Source organism: Antedon mediterranea, chromosome 5 (assembly GCF_964355755.1).
Source record: "Antedon mediterranea chromosome 5, ecAntMedi1.1, whole genome shotgun sequence".
NCBI classification, from domain to species: Eukaryota; Metazoa; Echinodermata; class Crinoidea; order Comatulida; family Antedonidae; genus Antedon; species Antedon mediterranea.
The window spans coordinates 1173768-1186663 of record NC_092674.1 but is presented as its reverse complement, the minus strand read 5'-3'; the positions used below and the strand labels follow the sequence as shown (position 1 = coordinate 1186663).

Here is a 12896-nt window from a genome sequence, read left to right as displayed (position 1 = left end):
GCCTATTCAATTCAATTAACAATAATAATGTCGAACTGGAGGGATAATGAGATAAGAGAGCTGCTTAAAATAAGGGGACAAGAAGAAATTTGTAGCATAATCTATATAGGCCGCTAGGCTAGGCCAGCCATAGCTCTTTGTTTGTTGGTGCCTGACCTTTCGTCGCCTTGTTGTAAATTGTTGTAGGCCTACAGCCTTCTAAGGTGTTTTACAGATTGCCGATGACGGCAAACTAATTGCTATACCTGTATAATATATGCACAATATACTGTACATAGCATGTATTGCATAAATATGCTATAAAGGAAGATAATAATCTGTAACTTAACATTCGCCGCCATATCATCGCTAGACAAAAATAATAACAACTAGAATTTAATTCGTCACTTTGACGAATTATAGGTGATCATTTTTATCATTTTAATGAAATTAACAGTTTTTAAACATGCATGTACGTTAACATACGATCGTAAAAAGTTGATGTACGCCATCCTATGACATGATGCATACGCTTATAGTGCTGAGTTGTGCCTATTATATGCCATATACAATATGTACAGTATATACTGTATATATATACAGTGTAGCATAGGTGAAATTACGGGACACACATCATGTTCTAATTTTTTGGTATGATGGAATTATCAAAATAAACTCAAAGATGACAATTTCGAAAGATAATGAATTGAGCAAATAAATATAAGAATTGGAAAAAAATCTGGCACGTAGAAGCGCTGTGCGCGCTCTTTGAAATTTGTATAACTTTGACGAAAAAGATGTAACAACTACTTTTTAACTTCATCTGGCCATCTTTAATGTCACAACATCCGAAAGGCTTGGTTTTTATATGAATTCATATCTACATTTCATCAGCTTTCATAATAAATTATAATCATCAAGGAAACGTTCAATTCTGAAGAGCTGTAAGATATTCAATTTACGGCAAAGGTGAAATTACACGACCTACGTTATTCAAGGTTTTACGCGTGATGGCGTCATCAAAATGAAAACACTGACAACTTATGAGAAAGATAAATAATTAAGCAAGCACACACTGAAATTTGCGCGAAAATCGAGCTAAAAAAGCGGAGATGCGCTCTATTGAATGTGATAACCTACACAAAATTCAAGTGGCCATTTGATGATGTATTACCATTTTGTACGTCTAATGTGTATATACATTTATATCTACAACTCAATGGCTTCCCGAATAAGTTAAAAAACTTAGGGGTCATCGTGCATTCTGAAGAGTTATTTTCATTTTAAAAAGGCCTTATTTTTTACCATTTTTAGCACTTTTGTACAATTATAATGTGTGCATTTTGTCATTTGTAATGTGCTCATAGAGCACTATTTTAAGTGGAAATGGACTCAAATTTGGTGAATGTACTAAGGATTGTGAGTAAATTGTGATTTATACATCAAATTTTATTTTTTACGCTTTTTACGAATCGCGTGCGCAAAAACGTGTTTTTGCGCAGTAATTTTTTGAAACACGCAAATGGCCTAATTCATGCTCTAAATTGATCAAAACCTAATTTTGAGCTTTTTAAAATTTTAACGCGCGATTTCATGCGCATGACCTTGAAACTCGCAGGTTTTTATTTGCTAATATTTTTTACCTTGACCTGAAGTTTACATGTAGTGAATTTCATTAATATGTGATTATGAATTATGGAGATATGATTGATAATGTGATTTCACAAAATGGCGTATACGTGTTGTCACGGATGAGTGATCACGCTGAAAAGCTTATTATGGCTAAGTTAAAGTATTTGAAAGACATTGTGAAATTTTTGTGATCATTGCTATTCAACTTTTTGAGATATTTGACGAACAAAAAGTGTACAGAAAGAAGAAGAAGAAGAAGAAGAAGAAGAAGAAGAAGAATAAAGATTTGATACAATAACAATAGGTGATCATTTTATTCTAAATGATCACCTAATAAAGGACGCCCTCAATAATTATTTTGTCAGAGACTTTTTATTGGCCGAATATGCCCGACTCCTTTCTCACAGAAAGCCGGTATATACCGGTTATATTTCCGGCACGATAGTCCGATGAGAATGGGTATATGCCGGTAACGATACCGGCACGACGCCAGCACTGTACCGGTATATTGCAGGCACATCTGTGAGAAAGGGGCTCAGGAGAAGTGCCTGGTTAATCCTTTACACTGAATCCCGGTGGCTCCTCCTTACACTAGACAAATGGTGGTTTCTTTTACAAGCTCGGACTTAAATGGAACACTCAATGGTTTTCAAAAGGAAAATCTATAGTAGAGTAGAACTAATGAAAAAAAGGGGCCAACCTCAAAAAAATTGCAACAAAAGGTTTTTCAACGGATTTTGGTAGTATTGGGTCTACTAAACAACAGAAAAAAAGTCTCAAGAATTTCGACCCCCGGAAAGTGTTTTTTTTTTCAAGATGGCCGCCAAAATAGATAAAAAGTGAAAATGGCCATACCTCCTAAACTACTTGGTCTATTTATATAATTTTGGTACCAACATACTCAGAACATGCATATTTATATTCGCTATAATAGAACATTTTGGCCAAAATTGACCGGAAATACCATTTCTGACAATTTGACCTTTGACCTTGATATGTTGTATCTTGGTAATAACTGACCGTAGGGAAACAAATGATGGCTCAAATTGTTCAGAATGTACATATTTACATTTATTGTAATGAGACATTTTGTCAAAAAATGGTTTGAAGTAAAGGTTATTGACCTTTAACCTTTATCTATGTAGAATTTCCATATCTCGGCAACTATGTGTGGTAGAGATTTAAAATTGGGCTCTAAATACTGAGAATATACTTATTTATATTTACTCTAATGAAACAGTTTGACAAAAAATGACCAGAAATGACATTTTTTTTACCATTTACCTTGACATGCTATATTTCGATAATGACTGACTGAGATACACTATTTATGGCTCAATTTGTTCAGAATATAATTATTTTTATTTCGTATAATGGTCTAATCTACCCATGGAATTAAGAGCTTTCCTGGGAATCAAGTAACTGTAATATTTTACATTTATTATATTATATTTAGAATATGAGTTCAAGTTCAAATTGTTCAGAACATACTGTATACATTCTTAATAATAATAGTGAATAAAATACCCGAAAAGTAAACAAAAACGAATATAATAATAATTTTAAATTTCTAATTACGGTATAGCAGCAGTTGATTGGATATTGTGCATGTATTTAGTACGGCATCCTAAACAACTGTTCCAACTTCGTCTTCATCATCGTCATCAATCTCTCTATCTACGTTGTTCCATTCTTCTAGATGACTCACTCAACAAACTGAAGCACATGCCAATCCATAGCATCTACAACTGCAACATACAGTTTTACATCCAGTAGTGCAGTTACAATGGATGATTTTCAAAAGTTCTTCTGATGCAGCAGTTTCAATCGTCATTATTGGCACAAATGTTTTATTAAAAACTTCCCCGACTTGGCAGCATCCATGGTATTATCTTTCTTTATCCATTGCATGATTTGATAGTATACTCTAAGACTGTGACATTTTGTAGCAGATGAGGTTGGTGGTAGTAGTTGTTGAGGTTTGATAAATTATTTACCCTCAGCAACTTTCTTATTAAACAGCTTGCATCTGTAGCTATTTAGGAAATCCAGTGACTTGGCTCCAAAAAGAATAGACATGGCCTTTAATCCAAACTCCTCGATAGTTTGAAGTTTCTGATGCGGTTGAGTGAAAATATCGGCACACATCAGTGTCATATTCTAGGTTACTTTCTATCAATTTATTGGTTTATTTGCCTTCCTAAAGATGTCTTTGGCTTCGAAGAGTGAGGGTGGAAACGGACTTAGTTCATATTTCATTACATCGTCTAGAGAGATTTGTCCTAACTGAATTTGATGGAAAGAAAGAAGAATTCCTGTCAAGGCATGAGAACAAACACAAATTTATCAACATGTTTTCATATGAGCTACAGAAAAAAGAATGTCCTGTACGACATGCAGCCAACGAGTTATGGTTATGATGCTTGGCTACCACTCCAAGGGTCCTGAGTTCAAGTCCCGTCACATGTCAGGATTTTTTCTAAGGACCAAATTACTCCACTCCCAAAGACTTGTAATAAGACTTTGTTTTGTAGAGCATCTTGTGTAAATGTTTGTCTTGTGAACCTCTGAGGGTCCCTAATGATCAGCAATAGCTGCGTGGATCACCCTCATTAAATATGGTTTAAAAAAAACAAAAAAAACAATGCCGATGTTGACATTGCTCTGGCAACAGTTGAAGTCTCTGAACATAATACAGTAACTTTGATTGGAGAAGACACGGACTTACTGGTACTTTTACTGTATCATGTAAATACAACAAACCGAGAAGTGTACTTCAGATTAGACAAAGGAAAAGATGGGCCTACTAGAGTGATTAATGTAACCAGATTGAAATCTGTTTTAGGATATAAAATGTGAAATGCATTACCCATAGTGCATGCATTCACTGGTTGTGATTCGACGTCTAGGATTTTCGGAATCGGCAAGAAAGCGGCATTTAATAAATTGATTGAAAGTAACCCAGAATATGACATGTGTGCCGATATTTTCACTCAACCGCATCAGAAACTTTAAACTATCGAGGAGTTTGGACTGAAGGACATGTCTATTCTTTTTGGAGCGAAGTCACTGGATTCCCTGAATAGCTACAGATGCAAGCTATTTAATAAAAAAGTTGTTGAGGGTAAATCATTTATCAAACCTAGCCTCAACAACTACCACCAACGTCATCTGCTACAGAATGTCAGTCAAATCATGCAATGGCTATAGAAAGATAATACCATGGATGCTACCAAGTGGGGATGGAAAGTTTGTAATAAAACATTTGTGCCAATAATGACGATGGAAACTGCTGCTCCAGAAGAACTTTGAAAATCATCCTTTGTAACTACTGGATGTATGTTGCAGTTGTAGACGCTATGGATTGGCATGTACTTCAGTTTGTGGAGTGTGTCAACTAAAAGAATGGGACAACGTAGATAGAAAGATTGATGACGATGATGAAGACGAAGTTGGAACAGTTGTTTAAGATGCCGTACTAAATACATGCACAATATCTAATCAATTGCTGCTATACCGTAATTAGAAATTTAAAAGTTATAATTATATTCTGAACAAATTGAGCCATAAATGGTGTATCTCAGTCAGTCATTATCGAAATATAGCATATCAAGGTCAATGGTCAAACATGTCGTTTCTGGTCATTTTCTGTCAAACTGTTTCATTAGAGTAAATATAAATAAGTATATTCTCAGTATTTAGAGCCCAATTTTAAATCTCTACCACACATAGTTGCCGAGATATGGAAATTCTACATAGATAAAGGTTAAAGGTCAATAACCTTTACTTTTAACCATTTTTTGACAAAATGTCTCATTACAATAAATATAAATATGTACATTCTGAACAATTTGAGCCATCATTTGTTTCCCTACGGTCAGTGGTTACCAAGATACAACATATCAAGGTCAAAGGTCAAATTGTCAGAAATGGTATTTCTGGTCAATTTTGGCCAAAATGTTCTATTATAGCGAATATAAATATGTATGTTCTGAGTATGTTGGTACCAAAATTATATCAATAGACCAAGTAGTTTAGGAGGTATGGCCATTTTCACTTTTTATCTATTTTGGCGGCCATCTTGAAAAAAAACACTTTCCGGGGGTCGAAATTCTTGAGACTTTTTTTCTGTTGTTTAGTACACCTAATACTACCAAAATCCGTTGAAATACCTTTTGTTGCAATTTTTTTGAGGTGAAACCTTATTTCTACTCTACTACTATAATAAATCGATTTTCTTATGGCTCATTAAAAGAACATGTATTAATAGTAATACGTATACAGAAATCTAGGAACCATTTCAATAATAAATCGTTGTCTTTCATAAAACATGGTGCGTCTTTTACAAACCTTCTTTCCAAGTTTTACAACAATGGCAATACTGAGGTGAGGGACGCTATTTAACTCTTCCTTAATTTATAATTAAATAATTATCACTAAAAATAATTTCAAATAAAAGTTCTGCATAATTTATTAATAATTAATAAGACCTATATAATAGTATACATTGATGTACCGGTAAAAGAAAAAGTATTGTAGCCGAGAAACACTTAATGTACGAGGATGAAGCTGATAGTTTATCAATATCCAAATACGACTACAAAAGATACCTTCTCTGATGATGACGAACATAACACCAAAGAACTTCTTTGATAACATGACACACAACATAACACGCGGCACTACACACGAGTTGTCGTCGGGACTAGCAGCACGTAATAAGTAAAAGTCTAGGCCTAGCCCTATATTCAAGAAAGAAAGACGAATGATTCTAATTATAGAGTCCAGGTAATTAGCATATTGTTGACAGTTGGCCTAAAAATATTATTAGAACGATAGAGTCAGACTATACGATATGATTTGCTAGCTAGGCCCAGCTGGTGGCTAGCTTGTCCCACTGACTGAGTAGGCCACCCTGACTACTGTGAGTGTGTGGTGGAGCCTCTCTCTAGCCTAGCATCTAGGCCTAGCCTATTTCACGTTACTAGGGGTTGTTGATGACTACAGGAAAGGAGATATTTTAAGATTCAAGGCAGTGGAGTGGCCGGTGTCGGTGATTGCTAATTTATTAATAATAAATAAGGTAACTAAACATAATTAGGACAAAATGAATGTATTATGTTGGGACTAGGCCTATATGGGTACAGTACTTACTACTAGCCTCTAGGCCTAGCTAGGCTTAAACATTGAAACCGATGTTATACCAAATTATATACCTCCATGGTTATACTGGATACAACAAGGGATATAATAAATAATATATCTTGTTATTATAAATAGTCGGCCTAATTATTATTTTTTACTATGCTTAAGGGTCTTTCACACCTGTTCCGGCACGCTTCCGGTCCGGTGAATCGAACATCAATGTTTCTTTTTCATGACGCTCCACGCGGCTATAAGCCAATTGATATGCGTGTAGCCGCGTGAAAACGAAACGTCGACGTTCGAACAGGTGTGAAATACCCTTTACTCATGTTCAACAGATTACTAAATTTCACCTCAAAAGCCAAGTCACTGTCAAGTTGTAAGTGTTGCTATGTACAGTATGAGTCTTGTTGTCTGGTTGGCTTTAATTTTTATTTTGCAGAATGTTTTCTTTTTGTCGGTCACACTAGGGCCTGATAGTGTTTGACACAATCAAGTACATCTTCATTCATTATTATCTAATATTTAATTGTGCATTTTATACATTTTATTTTTTTAAATCAAAATTAGTTATTAGTCAAAATACTGTTTTTTCCAAAATTCAAGACCGCCCTCTGTGATATGTGATGTTTTGTAACGCTGACGTTTAACACGTTTTAGAATGAAAAGTTTAACAATATTTTAAATAATTTTAAGTTAAATTTACCACTAGAGCATGTTAATAACATGTTGTACTTGATATCATTTTATACCATAAAATCCTACCGGGTGTATATTAGTATGACTGCTTTTTTGTTACATTAAAAAACAATGTACTGTACTTTCTTTACTCACTTAAATTACTATAGTGCTAAGTTTGTTTTTAATTATGGTTTATACACAATTAATTTGCATGGTTATTTGTTAAATGTTTTTTTGCTTAGTTCTACTGTATGTTATGATAAGGTTTTTGAGTACAAAGCTAATCATGGCCGTAATTTTCTGTAATTGTGTAGTTTATCCGGTCACATTGTAAAACAACAAATCAGACAACAAAAATCTCAAGTAAATATAATATAATTTTGTGAATGTAACATTTCATTAACCTCTGTAGATTTTATATTTAAAGGCTGAAAAGTTATATTTGTTGACACCATTCTGCTTTCTCTAAAGCCTTGTCTACACTATCAAACTTTATGTAACAAAAAAATGTGATGTGCCCATATATGGACATGACGATGTCATATCACTTTACAGATATAACAAATGTTTTTTGCAGACCTGAATGAGTTCTCCCGAAATGGCAACTAGAAGAAAACGAAAGCCGCTTGAAGAAAGCGGGCAACCGCCACCAGCAAAGGTTCCATATAGAAGTGTATGTACAGTATATTAATAACAGAGACTTTGTTCAAACACAACGCATTCAGTTTTTGTCCGACTGCTGGATGTGCAGAAGCAGTGAAATGGCATTTTGATTGACAATTATAGCATCAGATGTTTAATACTATTTAAAAATTCTATGTATAATAACAGAAACTTTGTTCAAATACAAAGTGTCCGATATTTGTTGAGGGTTGACTTCTGGAACACCGTTGAAGTGTATGAGTAGAAGCAGTAAAATTGACAAAAATATAACCTCGGATTTCAAAAATAATGAACTATATCAAAAAAAAGTTCAGATATAAATAATACATTTTTGTTTTAGCATTTCATGTTTTTAGATCTTCTTACGCCATTTTTAATTTCGGTTGGGAGTGAGATTTATTACAATGGATTCTTTTCTTCTGATTTTTGTCATTATTTTGATACTTGATTAAGATTTTTAATTTTGTTTTGTTTATGTCAGAGTTCATGTAGACCAGCGGTTACTGCTTTGTCCCCAGAATCAGAGGCAGAGAAGGAACTTTGGGATTTCTACCCTATTGACATTGAAAGCGCGCGATTAGGAAATCATGGTAAGGTTCTTGTTAAGATATTTGTCACAGTACCTACTGTATCAAAGGATGAAATATATTTTTATTTCAGCCCCAACTGGCTTTTTCTAAGTCCGGCTTGTAATACAATAGCCTGATATCTATATATGGTATATTTGAAAAATCTATTTTATTTATTTTTTTTTAGGACCACGACCTGTCCGAGTATACGCTGATGGTATATTTGATCTCTTCCATGCGGGACATGCAAGAATGCTAGAACAGGCTAAAAATATATTCCCAAATGTTTATCTTATGGTTGGAGGTACAGTACTTATTTAAGTTTGTTTTATAATTCAATCTTCATTCTTGCTATATATAATCAAATCTACAATTTACTCAATTTAAAATGTTAAATTTTATTTTAGTTTGCAATGATAAGTTGACGCATTATATGAAAGGGCAAACCGTAATGAATGAATGGGAACGTTATGAAGGTCTAAGAAATTGTCGATACGTTGACGAAGTTGTAGAGGACGCCCCCTGGATAGTAACGCCAGATTTTTTAGAAATTCACAAGGTAATATTACAGCCATAAAGTTTTTAGTTTAATTTTTGTCTAGTCAAGATTTCTTAGAACTGTAAACTTCATTAATAATCTATTTTACGATAACCATGGTCTTTCATTTTTGCAGATTGATTTTGTTGCGCATGACGATATACCGTACGGAGCAAAAGGAGGAATCGACGATGTATATAAAGATATCAAGGCTGCTGGGAAATTTGTAGCAACGCAACGAACAGAGGGAGTATCAACATCAGATATAATAGCACGCTTAGTGAAGAATTATGATCAGTACGTTAGAAGAAATCTGTCTAGGGGATATACTGCAAAGGAATTGAATGTTAGCTTCTTTAATGTAAGTATTACATCTCATCAATTTTATATCGCTGTACATTACTGCAGTTTTATATCTATTTTACTGCAGCTTTATATAATTTATAGAAACTTTATAGTTTGTCTTTCTTAAAAATGTTCATGTGGAAATAAATTCAAGTTTATACTAACCTTCTGATAGCTTGTTCAAATTGAATTTTAAGATAATTTTAATTGTTTTATTCAACCAATGATTGTTATCTGTAAAACTATAGTGTCATGTGTTATGCAAATGACACTACTTCCATATTCACAATCAAGCTTATACTGTGTAAATATCATTTATTTAATGGTATCTGTGTGTGACCTTGATATCTGCAGAATGACAATGTCATTTACTGACTGTCATTGTACTGAGATCAGGTGTTTCCTATTGTATGCAATACAGTAGGTTAAAAAACAAAAGGTGTATCAGTACCTCACTCAGGCCAGAAAAGGATGATAAAACCTCAAAAACTCTTAAAGATAAAACATAGAAATTGGATAAAATTAGATTAAATTTAGTAGTGGAGGGTAAACTTGACCTACAGTGACCAAGTGAGTGTCTGACATGTGTACATTTAAATCTGTGTTTAGCTTTAAGTTTTTCAATTTGCAAACAGGTGCCCAATTTCTGTATCTATTCAAAAAACAAATTAAATTGTATCTTTTGCCATGTTTTCATTGGTTTTCAGGTTTTACGAAAAAAATATGAATGTCTAGAAATCATACTTTCTAAGTCTAATTTTTGTTATTAATTATTAAATGTACATTAACTTTTTGAAACTCAAAGGTCAAAGTTTATCATATGATGCATGATCAGTTCACTATGAGTTCAGTTATAATATCACCTCATAGTATCAGCTGATTGTTAATACCTCAGATTTAACCATGGGTGCAAAGATTACATTGTTTGTGTGTTTTCATTTAAAACATTGACAAAAGTTAATACTGTATAGTATTATTAAAGCCTCTAATTAGCATACAATTGAAAAAAACACAGATTTGAAAAAAAATATTTTTCAAAAAAATATTTATTTATTGGTATTTATTTTATGGGTACTTCTTTAGTTATTTATATTTATTGATATACAACGATATTAAAAGCCTGCAATTTAGTTATTTATATTTATTGATATATAACGATATTAAAAGCCTGCAATTTAGTTATTTATATTTATTCATATACAACGATATTAAAAGCCTGCAATTTAGTTATTTATATTTATTCATATACAACGATATTAAAAGCCTGCAATTTAGTTATTTATATTTATTCATATACAACGATATTAAAAGCCTGCAATTTAGTTATTTATATTTATTCATATACAACGATATTAAAAGCCTGCAATTTCAGTAGCACTTTTATTTCAGTACAATTACAATTCTCTAATACATAATTTACTGTACAATTGTAATTAATGATAATAATATACATTATATAATAATTAATGTACAAAATGATGTAGGTTTTTATTCCTTCCCGCATGCAATGTTGCTTATTTATAATTTATGTTCATTAATGTATTTTTTTTGCTATATTAACATAATTCTAAACATTAATCAAAATTTGTTTTAAAATATCCATACTTTTTTATATTTATTATTTAGAAAACAAAAATCAACATGCAAGAAAAGTTTGACCGAACAAAAAAGAAAATGAAGGACGTAAAGACACTATCAAAAGATTTAATGAATAAAGGACGAGACAAATCGTTTGAGATAATCAACAGATGGGATGAACGATCACGAGAGATCATTGGCAGCTTTCTAGATCTGTTTGGAAGAGAAGGTGCTATAGTGAGTTGTTGAATGAACTTTAATTTAATAAACAATGTACAATCATAATTGCTGAATTCATGTTTTTCACTGCTGCACCTTTAAAATAAACACAAGTTGTGACAAACAGATAATCATTGAACATATCACTTCACATGTTATCATATTGTATAATGTACAACATAATAGTCATTTTATAAGAGGCTAACCATGAAACAAAAATGTTTTTAAATGCTCTGAAAAAACGTTTTCTTCATAGATTTCAACTGTGTAGTTAACTTTGATTTTTATCTTTCAAATTGAAAGGGAAAATGAAGTTTAAACACATTGATTCATTTAAATGTAAATTCTAAGATACTATATTTAATAATCATTATGTCATCTGAATTTTGATTGATTTGTTTAGGAATATATACAGTACTTCATTGTTTTATCTTAGTTCTTTATTTAATCATTTTATATTGTTGCGTATGTATTTGATTATGTATATATCGGTTCTTTTGTAATGAAACTGCATACTGTAGGTTACCCTCTCTAAACAATGTTTGAGGTATTTTTCTTGTAGTTTTATTGTCTTAATTATGCCAAGCAAAAGGAATTTCCATTTTAAATGGACCAATACAATTTTTAAAATCTTAAATGTTTTTTTTTTCAACAGAATCGTGCACTAATAGACGGTAGAACAATTATCCAACGAGCTATATCGCCACCTAGAAGCCCCACCCACGCGTCAGCCGCTTACGGAAGTGACTACGATGATGATGAAGAAGATGATGATGATGAAGATAATGATATTGATGATAATGATGATGATGATGATGATTACGTGAATCAAGCACATGGCCGCCGACGAAAAGCTAACGATTACAGTGATGAGGATCTTCCATAGTATATATCAAAAGTAATTGTATGTTGCAAAAGTAAGAATAGATACTATTTTAAATTATAATCACCAATTATATCTAGTAATATTTGCACTTAGTTTTATTCCTGATGATCACATTAATAAATGTTGCAATATTACATGCATTTCAGTTTCACAAATATAGCTTAATGTATGACTATTCATGTAAACAAATAAGATACATTTAATCAGTGAAAAAGTATAGATGAATTAAATGTTGTCAGCCAATCAAAATGTTTGAAATGATACAGTAGATACAGCTGTAACAACTTCCTGACTTCCATATCGTAGGACAGTGCTCATAGATTTATATGTATATAGTATACAAAATAATTGTTTTAAAAATATTTTAAATCTTCTTGTTTCCAATATTGAACCTATGTGATTAAACATTATTTTTGTTTTAACCTCTTTCCTCAAACTATGATGGAAATTATTTATTTTATGCTCAAACCATCGAAGACAAAATAAATTTAATTTGTTCGTGTATTCTCAAACGATAAATACCTTTAATGGAATAATAACATATGGTGTGAAGTTGATAGTAAGGGTGTCTGCATTATTAAGCAGAAGAATAATTTTTTTTTTGGTTGACCTGACCTGGGATTACTTCATGACGCGACTTTCATTGTTTGTGCATTTTTAT

General features: G+C 32.3%; 1 protein-coding gene across 2 annotated transcripts; it reads left to right on the top strand.

Annotated features, from left to right (window-relative positions):
* Window positions 1-6267: 6267 nt before the first annotated feature.
* Window positions 6268-12266, top strand: LOC140048549 (choline-phosphate cytidylyltransferase A-like). Of its 2 annotated transcripts, XM_072093292.1 has the most exons (9): window positions 6281-6399; window positions 7095-7135; window positions 8015-8110; window positions 8582-8690; window positions 8857-8973; window positions 9077-9228; window positions 9344-9568; window positions 11179-11367; window positions 12005-12266. In XM_072093292.1, exons 3-9 carry the CDS (start codon window positions 8021-8023, stop codon window positions 12233-12235), a joined length of 1113 nt encoding a protein of 370 aa, XP_071949393.1. In that variant the 5' UTR covers window positions 6281-6399; window positions 7095-7135; window positions 8015-8020; the 3' UTR covers window positions 12236-12266. The 2 variants fall into 2 exon arrangements, with proteins under 2 accessions (XP_071949392.1, XP_071949393.1); XM_072093291.1 differs by lacking the exon at window positions 7095-7135 and having other exon boundaries at window positions 6268-6399.
* Window positions 12267-12896: the final 630 nt, after the last annotated feature.